Raw genomic sequence first — 10,915 nt, 5'->3', positions numbered from 1 at the left:
AAAAAAAACAGAGAGAGGAAAAAATCCCAATAAATGGATATTTGGATTCTGTTCAGTTAAACAAATGGATGACATGAGACAATTAGAAAGGTGAACCCTGGATATTTAATGACATGAAGGAGTTATGAAATGTTAAGATGTGATAAGGATACTGCATATATGTTGATTTTTCACTTTCAGCAATACATCCTGAAATATTTATAGCTGAACCGAGGTGTATGGGATTTGCTTCCAAACTCAGGAGGGGAGACAGGTGGAGGTGCAGCGGGAACAAGACGAGCCACAGCTGATCCATGTTGAAGCTGGGGAGGGTGGGGGCAGGGGGCCTGCATGTGTGTTCATTTGACTATTCTATTTTTTTTTTCTGCTTTTTCTCCCCAAAGTGCCCCCCCCCCCGGTACATAGTTGTGTATTTTTAGTTGTGGGTCCTTCTAGTTGTGGCATGTGGGACGCCACGTCAGCATGGCTTGACGAGCGGTGCCATGTCTGCACCCAGAATCCGAACCGGCGAAATCCTGGGCCACGAAGCAGAGCATGTGAACTTAACTACTCGGCCACGGGGCCGGCCCATTGACTCTTCTATTTTTATGCCTCCATTTTTATGTTGAAAAAATTATATGCATTACATATTTAAGTCTAATTACATTTTTTTAAAAAGAACCACACATTTCCATTCTGTTCTTAAGGCAAGTTAGTTTAATTTTATAGAAGAAATACTTTCAAACAATAAAAATGACAGAGAGAAGAAGTGACAAAAACAGAGATGAATACTGATTATAACTTATTCCCACAACAGAAGCTTACTCATTTGGGCGGTGACAATTCAGTGATCAGATGAAGTGAAGACCAAATTCCCTTTTACTCGGTGCACTGTTCCTAAAGAACCCTGGTGGCAGATTTCGGACCGTCCCTGGACTAAAATTGCTGACAAAAGATGGCAGAGTTTTCTCATCACGAGGCACGGCTACAGACAAATTAAAATGTAGGATGGAAACACCCCTTAAGACGATAGGACTTCACTTTTCTGATGTGTAGGATATTTTCCGGGGGGCGGCAGTCTTAACTAGTCAGAAGCAGCAAAACCAAGTCATGAATGAGAGGCCAATGAGGGTGTTTCGTGTCCTCCTGCCTGCTTGGTGGCCTCTGTCGCTATCCCCGTGCCCTTGCCGGTATGGACGGCGAGCAGCACAGAAGCCATCACCTCTGCCTCCGTAATTTGTCTGGCTTTTCTTTCCTTGCTTACTACAGTCCCGTTCAGGGGCCACAGCAGACACACGCAGGGAGGCAGGAGAAGCAAATTGGAAAGGTGGCAACACAAGCGCTCCTTGGAGCTGCACTGTCCAGGGGCTGCATTTGCTTCTGGTGGGGCAAAGGGACGATTTTTGTAAACCCTGGGGTCGGGGAGCACTCCAAGCAGAAATCTGTATACACTGGGCAGCGAACTCTATTTGCAAACCCTCATTTCAGGCCTTTCTGTGTTGGCACAGTGGGTTCTCCCCACATCGCTACTGAACAGAGGTTGGCAGAAGAGCTGCCTCAAGCCAGCAACCCATTCAGGGAGCATCAGGCGGCAGCTGCTGACAAGCAGCACCAGACACTGTGTCCAGGGGCCTCTCCCACCTGCTGTGGGCCGTACGCCTGAGACGAGACATGCGCCCTCAGCACAGCCCGGGCCAATGCAGACACTGCTTCCTTGGAGTGTGACGCTGCAACAGCTGTGGCAGAGAGAGGGCCTGCCAGTATCCCCATGGCTCAGCCATGCTGCCTGCCACGGTGCGTTTCCAGCAAGGACCGGTGTTTGTGTGTCTCCACCTCTGTTGTGGGTATGTATACAGAGAAATTACAAAAACAACAGCAAGACTAGAAGCAGAAATACATAGCAAGAGATAACAACAGTGCAAAAGCATAAAGTTTTCAGTCTTACCACCACTGACAAATTCCATTGTCTGTGACAGGTCGCGTGTCAATGAAAGGCTTCTACAAAATTCATTTTGAATAAATGTAAAAGGGAAGGCAGGTTATGCAAGGGGGAGGGTTATGGACTAATGAGAAGAGGGATGCTGATTAAAGGGGGGGAATTTCCAAAGGAGGGGCAGAAAGATCTAGAAGAGCGAGTTGTTTTCTTTTATATTTCGTGTGACCACCTCATTTACTTCTCCAAGGCTTCATAAAGGAGAGTGCATTTCATATATAATAAATACGTATTAGGCAAATATTTATATCATTTGGCATTTTAAAAGAATAATGGTATATTTTTATTACATAAAATTTTTTTTCTCATGAACTACTTCTAAGATTTCTTAATATTGGGTAGACGCCAGTATGGGAGGGGCATTCTGATTTAAATCAAATGCTCTCCTGTAAGTGACTCACAGGGTAATTCTAGTTACCCACATATGCTTCCTTCGACAATAAAGCGCCTTCAAAGGTTATCATGGCTATGTCGTACTGCTATATCCATCAGCGGACACACTGGTTCGCTGCAAATGCACGTTCCTGGTCCTCTTCCGCCTTCCTTCAGGACAGAGGAGGAGAGCAGGAGTTCCACTGCCACCTTCCCTGTGGGTCATGATCAGATGGCGCGGACTCAAAGGTGGGGCCACCTGTGGTCTGGTGAAGGTGGGCAGTGTGGGCAGTCACCATGGACAGGCTGGTGAAAGCCCAGGAGGCCAGGGGCTCTGTGGCCTGCTTCAGACTCATGGCGAGCACAGAAAGATGCAGGATAAGACAACACAGAAATGAGAGACGCTCAGTGCATGGTCCACACGGGAGGCTGACCTCTGTGATGCACACACAGCACGTGAACTATGACTAAACCACTGCAGATGGTAGCTCAACGGGACTCAAAGAGTGTGAACGTGTACAATATACGTGATAAATGCATGCAGGAGGAACTGATATGAGTGACGAACTTAGCACAGAGTGTTTGCATTTCGGGTGTCAGAAACAAAACCAGCCCCAAAGTTCCATTCTACTGCATGACAAATACTGAAGAAGAAAATTTCAGTCTTAAAATACATCTTAAAGTCAGTATTTTCCTTCAAGGAAAAAAGTACTATAAATAAATTACAATACAGTGAATTTGCCTGAACTCACTTCGTTTCTGTCTTCCAGCCTTTTAGTCAAATAAAACAGCATAAAAACTGTACACTCTTAACATGATAGTTGATCTTTTATAAAATAACCTGTCTTCAGAGATGTCAATTTCACAACAAGGGAAAACCAAGCCCTGTTGCCGTCACTATTATAAAATAGATATGTATAGATAGATGTGTGTTTTTTTTTTTTACAAAATGTGTATATTAATAGCTTTGCACAAATATTTTAAAGACAAATTTAGCTAGTCTAAGAACTTCATGAAAATAAAACAGGCAGATAAATACTTCATGTGTACAAAGCATGACATCAAACATCGTCGGCGGGCAGAGGAGGTATGCTAATCCTTGGTCTTGTAAAAAATGCTATCTTCTCCCTGGGATTGGAAAGAATGACAGGTTAGAAGCTGATATAAATGCACTGAAACCTGGCAGGGGGCTCTCATATCAATGAAAGCTTTTCTTACTCATAGAACCAATTGAATTTCAATCCCCAACAACACATCTGTTTGTATACAGATTCTCTAAATTTTTTTTTCTTGGTGAGGCAAGATTGGCCCTGAGTTAACATCTGTTGCCAATCTTCCGTTTTTTTCCCTTGAGGAAGACTGTCACTGAGCTAACATCCGTGGCAATCTTCCTCTATTTTGTATTTGGGATGCCGCCACAGCATGGCTTGACGAGCAGAGTGTAGGTCTGTGCCCAGGATCCGAACCCGTGAACCCTGGGTCACAGAAGCAGAGCATGGGACCTTAACCACTACACCACCAGGCTGGCCCCATAGAGTCTCTAAATTTTTTTTTCTGCTTTTTCTCCCCAAATCCCCCCAGTACATAGTTGTATATTTTAGTTGTGGGTCCTTCTAATTGTGGCATGTGAGACACCACCTTAACGTGGCCCTATGAGTGGTGTCATGTCCATGCCCAGGATCCGAACTGGTGAAACCCTAGGCTGCTGAAGCGGAGTGTACAAACTTAACCACTCAGCCAGGGGGCCAGCCCCAGATTCTCTAAATTTTAACAGAAGTTATGAAGTCTCACGAGGGCAAGGGTTTGTCTGTCTCCAGTGCCTAGAACAGTGCCCGGTACACAGCAGATGCTCAGTAAATATTTGCTTTATTAATAAATGAATGAAATGTAAACCTATATAAATTAAGGAGTTCTAAATCATAATTGAAGGAAGATGTTATAGTGTTTTACTCTTTTATGATATGGACATGAAAATTCAGGGTATAAAACAATTAAGGCTAAAAGTCAGGCACATATTATTCAGCCATAAAAAGGAATGAAATTCTGACACACACTACAATGTGGAGGAACCTCAGAAACATTACGCTGACTGAAAGAAGCCAGACACAAAAGACCACATACTGATGACTCCACTTAGATGAAATGTCGGGTATCGGCAACGTGGTAGAGACAGAAGGCAGACTGGCGGTTGTCAGGGGCTGGGGGTGGGTGGAATGCAGAGTGACGCTTAATGGGTATGGGGTTTCCTTTTGGGGTGATGGAAATGTTTTGAAAATAGATAGAGGTGGTGGTTGCACAACATTGTGACTGTACTAAATGCCATGGAATTGTTCACTTTAAAATGGCTAGTTTTATGCGATGTGAATTTCACCTCAACTTTTTAAAAAGTCAGACAGAAAAGAATATAGATATAACTATGTAATTCTCCTCATATAAGAAGCAAAGCCAGGAAAAACTAATCTATGCTATTCAAATTCCAGATGGTGGTCACTCGGGGGTGGAAAAGCTGAAATTGCACATCATGTTGGATTCTCGCCATGTCGAGTTGGTGACAGTACAGACGTGTACATTTCCCTGTGTGCACAGCACGCTTCAATCCAAAGGCAACTAAAAAGGCAAAGGTGATGTGTGTGTGTGTGTGTGTCTGTGTGTGTGTGTGTGTGTCTGTGTGTGTGTGTGTGTGTCTGTGTGTGTGTGTGTGTGTGTCTGTGTGTGTGTGTGTGTGTGTGTCTGTGTGTGTGTGTGTGTGTGTGTCTGTGTGTGTGTGTCTGTGTGTGTGTGTGTGTGTGTGTCTGTGTGTGTGTGTGTGTGTGTCTGTGTGTGTGTGTCTGTGTGTGTGTGTGTGTGTGTGTCTGTGTGTGTGTGTCTGTGTGTGTGTGTGTGTGTGTCTGTGTGTGTGTGTGTGTGTGTGTGTGTGTGTGTGTGTGTGTGTGTGTGTCTGTGTGTGTGTGTGTGTGTGTGTCTGTGTGTGTGTGTCTGTGTGTGTGTGTGTGTGTGTGTCTGTGTGTGTGTGTCTGTGTGTGTGTGTGTGTGTGTCTGTGTGTGTGTGTGTGTGTGTGTGTGTGTGTGTATGTGTGTGTGTGTGTGTGTGTGTGTGTGTGTGTGTGTGTCTGTGTGTGTGTGTGTGTGTGTGTGTGTGTCTGTGTGTGTGTGTGTGTGTGTCTGTGTGTGTGTGTGTGTGTGTGTGTCTGTGTGTGTGTGTGTGTGTGTCTGTGTGTGTGTGTGTCTGTGTGTGTGTGTGTGTGTGTCTGTGTGTGTGTGTGTGTGTCTGTGTGTGTGTCTGTGTGTGTGTGTGTGTGTGTCTGTGTGTGTGTGTGTGTCTGTGTGTGTGTGTGTGTGTGTCTGTGTGTGTGTGTGTGTGTGTCTGTGTGTGTGTGTGTGTGTGTGTCTGTGTGTGTGTGTGTGTGTGTCTGTGTGTGTGTGTGTGTGTCTGTGTGTGTGTGTGTGTGTCTGTGTGTGTGTGTGTGTCTGTGTGTGTGTGTGTGTGTGTGTGTCTGTGTGTGTGTGTGTGTGTGTGTCTGTGTGTGTGTGTGTCTGTGTGTGTGTGTGTGTGTGTGTGTGTGTGTGTGTCTGTGTGTGTGTGTGTCTGTGTGTGTGTGTCTGTGTGTGTGTGTCTGTGTGTGTGTGTGTGTGTCTGTGTGTGTGTGTCTGTGTGTGTGTGTGTGTCTGTGTGTGTGTGTGTGTGTGTGTGTGTGTCTGTGTGTGTGTGTGTGTGTGTGTGTGTGTGTGTGTGTGTGTGTGTGTTAAGTCGCTGCGTTGTCTACAGCAGAGAACACTTGGAAAGAAGCAGGTTATAAAATAGAGTAGTTAGGTAAATTCTATCTATTAGATGAGACTTTATAGCTAAAAAAGGTAACAGATTATGTGGCAAAACAGGATATTTCAATTAAAAAAAAAGGAAATGCAAAATTGAACCTACATTAAGATTACAAGTTGCACTTTGGGAAAAAACAGTGCCTAGGAAAAAAAGATAGGGCAACGTCAAAATGCTAACAGCAGCGGAGATTCTTGTTTTGTTCTCCACTTCCTGTGGTTTTGTTTCAATACTTACTCACATTTTTATAACGATAAGGAATCCTAGTAAAAAGAAAGCAAGCCGGCGGGTGGCTTCCCTCTCTCCCTACCTGAAGGTCTGCACCTGGATGGGCTCTTTGTGGTTCTGCCCGCGCAGCTGGCAGACCCCTTTGGAGGCCTTCTTCAGCATCTTCTCAGCTGCCTGTTCTTGATGGAAGTCAAGTTTGGTCTGTCTTGTCTGGAAAAGCAACATTGGATGAACAAGATGTTTTTACTTCTCATTTTAAAGGAGAATGAACGAAGCCACTCGCAGCTCTGGGGACCCAGCGGGGAGGCCCACTCCATTCACTCCCCCCAGGGAATCTTCAAAGGAGCTTCTCAGGGTGACCGGGGTCATGCCTCACAGACAGGGAACACAGAACATCCCACCACGAAGCGGGCAGTAAGGAATGGGAATGCTGGCAGGAGGGCCCGGGGACCCCTCCTCCAGCCGCCCCCCATGCCCGGCAACTGCAAAGCCTCGAGATGTGTGTTGGTGCCACCACGGACACCAGGCGCCTGGCATGGAGGAAGAAGCCCAGCTCCTTGAGATGAGCACTTGGATCATTTAAATTACAGTTTTATCATCTGAAATGCTTATTCAGAATCCAAGTACAAGTGGAGCAAAGGGCAATGACTGTGACCAGGCAGGCCTGAGAAGCCAAAGGGACCCTGAAGCAGGGCCCGGGCCTCTTACCTGCCTCTCTGCTTCCTTCAGCAGACTCCGGAATCGCTCATCCCGCAGCACCCAGTGAGGGAGGTCGGTCTGGCCTCGGAGCTGGGCGTCCTCTAACCGCTGCCTCAGTTCTCGAAGAGTGCAGATCTCCTCGTTCAGCTGCCTCTGCCGCGTTCGTGACGCCTGGAGATCCAGCTCCAGGTCCAGGGAGGTGCGGGCCATGAGCTCGGCCACGGAGGACCTACAGGACTGCAGGAGACAGCAGCTGTGAGCACACACTAACTAGGCATACGGTGCCATTTGGCCAGCCAGCTTAGGCCTTCTAGAAGGTTCTTCCACAATTAATGGAAGACAGGTGAAGCACAGTTATTGGAGAGGTGTTTCTCTACACATGGCCCAACGTTGAAAAAAAAAAAACATAGATTGGAACTAGATTAATTTAAAACTCCAGTTCAATATCAAGTTAGTGACAGAAAATTGTTTTAATGACAACCTATGTATGGAGAAATAGACCCCTCTCATACGGGACTGGCGGCATCAAAAATGGGCATAATCTTCTGAAGTACTATTTGACAATACATATCGAAAGCCAAAAAATGTGCATTTTCTTTGGTTCTGAAATTTCATTTTGACTTGCATTTGAAAGGCACAACTGATGATGTGCAAAAGTGATCCAATTAAGATTTATAACAGAAAAAAACCTAAGTATATACCGAGAGGAAACTGATTAAATAAATTACAAGGCCAGCATAAAATGCAGCCATTGTAAAAAGCTGAAAATATATTGACATGGAAAATCTTAAATGACCCACTGTATAAGGGGGAAAAAGCATGTCATCAACTATATGAGTGATTTTTGTTTAAAAAATTATACCTCCACACCCATTCACGTGCACACAAACACACACAGGCTCCCTATATAAGCCTCAAGTAAGCAAATCTGCTGTGGTAAGAAAAGTCTTAAGATGAGAAAAGAATTTGCACGTGGAGTTGGGAGCAGTACTTCCCACTCAAAGGCAGACAACCAAGGGAAGGGCAGTTACTGCAACAAAATCACAAACCCATCAGCACATCAGTGCGTTCAGTGGGCTGAATAACTCTATCCTTTTTACACACACATAACACTATTTTGCACATACACAGAATTTAAATGCAAATATATGATGTGACTTAGATACGCATTCATTAAGAAGCACTGCTGAATGCACAGCAGAGCTCAGTGGTTCTCAGCCACGGGTGACGGCCCCCCAGGGGACAGCTGGCAACGTCTGGAGACATTTGTGGCTGTCACAACTCGGGGGAGAGGGTACTACTGGCAACTAGTGGGTCAAGGCCAGGCACGCAGCTCAACCTGCTCCAGTGCACCGTCCATAACGTCAACGGTGTTGCTACTGAGAAACACTTCTGCAGCTGTATTACGTCTTTTCTTATCATTCTCAGTTGGCAGCTACTCTCAATACAACTGCCGCATGGAAATCGGGGATCTTTTACCTTTAAAAGAATCCTTTCTTGGAAAAGACTAGGAACCACTAGCTTACAAACTAAAAGCAGCAAAACTTTGTAAATTGGTGTGACGTGGAAAAAACACGTGGTGGGTAAAGGAAATGAAAACCTAGAACGGTCCTATATAGAAGAACTCTACGTTGACAAACAAATCTTCTGAACTATACATATTCCTGTCGGAAAAGAAAACAAATCTCTCACGCAGAATGGTCGATTGCTTATTATTACGTATTTTATTAATTTATTATATTTTTAAATGTAAAGATCCATGAATTATCTTAGATCATGACATTATCTTAGGAAATTAAGAAATATTTGTAACATTTGACATTATATATGCTTTTAAAATTCATACCTAACAAGGAAATAAATATATTACCTTCTAACTAATATTGCCTAAAATATTACCTTTTAAGGGTTATAAAAACAACTCCCAGGGTAAGTATGCGCTGCATATTAGTTTATGTGGCACCCACCTGCTTATAGCGAAGGGTTCGTCTTTCCAAAGTATTTCGGACAAATGGGGACTTCCGGGGCAGTGTTGAACTGTCACTGTCACTGCGATAAAGCTGCACCAAAAAGAATGATGTTCAGAAGCACGTTCTCAGAAAGGCAGTGTTCATTCCCCCTGTGTCCCCTGGACTGGCTCACTGCCTTCTCCTTACAGGTACTCAAACACCCTGAGGACTTTCAGGGCTTTGACCCCAAGACTTCCTGTTTCAGTTAAAACACAAGAGCTTCAAGTAAATCAACAGACAAACAAAAACAAAACCAACCAACCAACCCACCCCACACCCTCCTTCAAGTCCATCAACCAAACCATGTGACGTTCCCAAGCTAACCGAGTCAACACAATCCCTGTCAATACCAACTGCGACCTGATAATACGTGTGACGCTCAGGAAAGCCACCACTGTCCTCGGCAATTTTTCACTTGTTAGCAATCATTCTCATTTGCTCTATTTCTGGCTTGGCAGGAGGTGGGAAAAAATGGCTTTCCAAAAACAGGGACTCGTTCCTGGCAGCAGGACAAGCCAGTACCACTGACACCCACTCTGCTGGGCAGGGGAAAAGGTCTGCTTTTAAAAACAAAAAGAAATAATGCGTTCTTCATGACATTTGGTGCGGGTTCTCACTTCAGGATCAACGTGTATCTGTGTGAAAGCCAAACTCCTTGCCTTCGTGGCCTTACTTTCCATGCCAATTGACCTGAAATACTTCGGAAATACCATGGCACAGCAGTTTACATGCTCCCCTGATCACTATCAACACATGTACAAAGAGGCCTCTAAAAGCGTTGCCAGTAAACGCATGCTTTTATGCAGGGCACAGAACACAGCACAGCAGCTGGACCCCCTTGTCTGGGGAAGTGAAGGACTTCCTCCTTTACCATCCTATCCTTCTATTCACTAAGCAGCCTTGAGTCTGCTCCGCGGTGGTTTGGTAAGAGTCTAGAATAAGGAAGGGATGTGAGGACAGCCCTGGATCTAGCACCTCGAGGTGTTCGGTTAAGCATCGGCCACACAGGGTTGCAGCCTGATGGTGTGGGAGTGCCTGGGCCTGACCCTGTGCTACCCAGGGCAGCCTTGACTGGGATTAAAGGATTAACTTTGCCCCAAGAAAGGTTTGGTCCTTGCCCAGCTCCTGGGAAGTGACCTGTAAGCTCCCGGAATGTCCTAAGTGTCTTTGTTTACCTGGGGACCTTGGGCCAGGCCACATGGTCTCTGCTAATGATGTGATTTACGGTGGGGGCCCCGGGCCATCAGCTTGACCTCTGGAGGGGCCGGAGACTAAGGTGAGCCATGCAGGCAATGAGCTATACAGTTCTCAACATTAGAATCATCTGGAAGCATCCCAAAACTCTGATGTCCAGGCCCACTCATGACCAGTGATGAATCTTAGGGGTGGAACCCAGGCACCAGCATTTTGTGAAGCTCCCCAATGTGATTTGACTGCAAGGTGTGGCCAAGATTGAGAACCACGCAGCATCTTCTGCCATCACCCTCGGGGTGCGAAATTACATGTCGGGGAGTCAGAACCCACTGCCTCAGCACCTCGAGTCTTCAAGGCTGCTTTCTTCCCTGGGACCACTGACAGAGCTACACTTCAGGACTTCTAACCAACCACTCAGTGACCCGACTTCTCACTCTCAACCCAATTCAGGATATTCCCTGTTCCAACTTGTTATTCCTTAGCCTGATGTAGAACTGATCCACTCAGCTTCCCGAGCACAAGTTGCTGCACACACAGGCAGACCTGAGAGATATTGCACGTTCGGTGCCAGACCACCACAATAAAGTGATTGCACGAGTTTTTTGGTTTCCCAGTGCATGTAAAAGT

General features: G+C 45.5%; 1 protein-coding gene across 1 annotated transcript in view; it reads right to left on the bottom strand.

Annotated features, from left to right (window-relative positions):
• Nucleotides 1–673: 673 nt before the first annotated feature.
• The window catches only part of WWC3 (WWC family member 3), a 118,193-nt gene continuing 107,951 nt past the window's right edge, over nt 674–10,915 (bottom strand). The window contains exons 20-23 of the mRNA XM_044768154.2: nt 9,053–9,145; nt 7,095–7,322; nt 6,469–6,596; nt 674–3,472 (exon numbers count right to left, since the gene is read on the bottom strand). Of these exons, the coding sequence (XP_044624089.2) occupies nt 3,406–3,472; nt 6,469–6,596; nt 7,095–7,322; nt 9,053–9,145 (516 nt within the window). The 3' untranslated portion in view covers nt 674–3,405. The remainder of the gene's footprint in view (nt 3,473–6,468; nt 6,597–7,094; nt 7,323–9,052; nt 9,146–10,915) is intronic.

The sequence above is a fragment of the Equus asinus genome, chromosome X (genome assembly GCF_041296235.1).
Source record: "Equus asinus isolate D_3611 breed Donkey chromosome X, EquAss-T2T_v2, whole genome shotgun sequence".
NCBI classification, from domain to species: domain Eukaryota; kingdom Metazoa; phylum Chordata; class Mammalia; order Perissodactyla; family Equidae; genus Equus; species Equus asinus.
The sequence above is the reverse complement of the archived record's forward strand: the minus strand, read 5'-3'. Positions and strand labels throughout refer to the sequence as shown.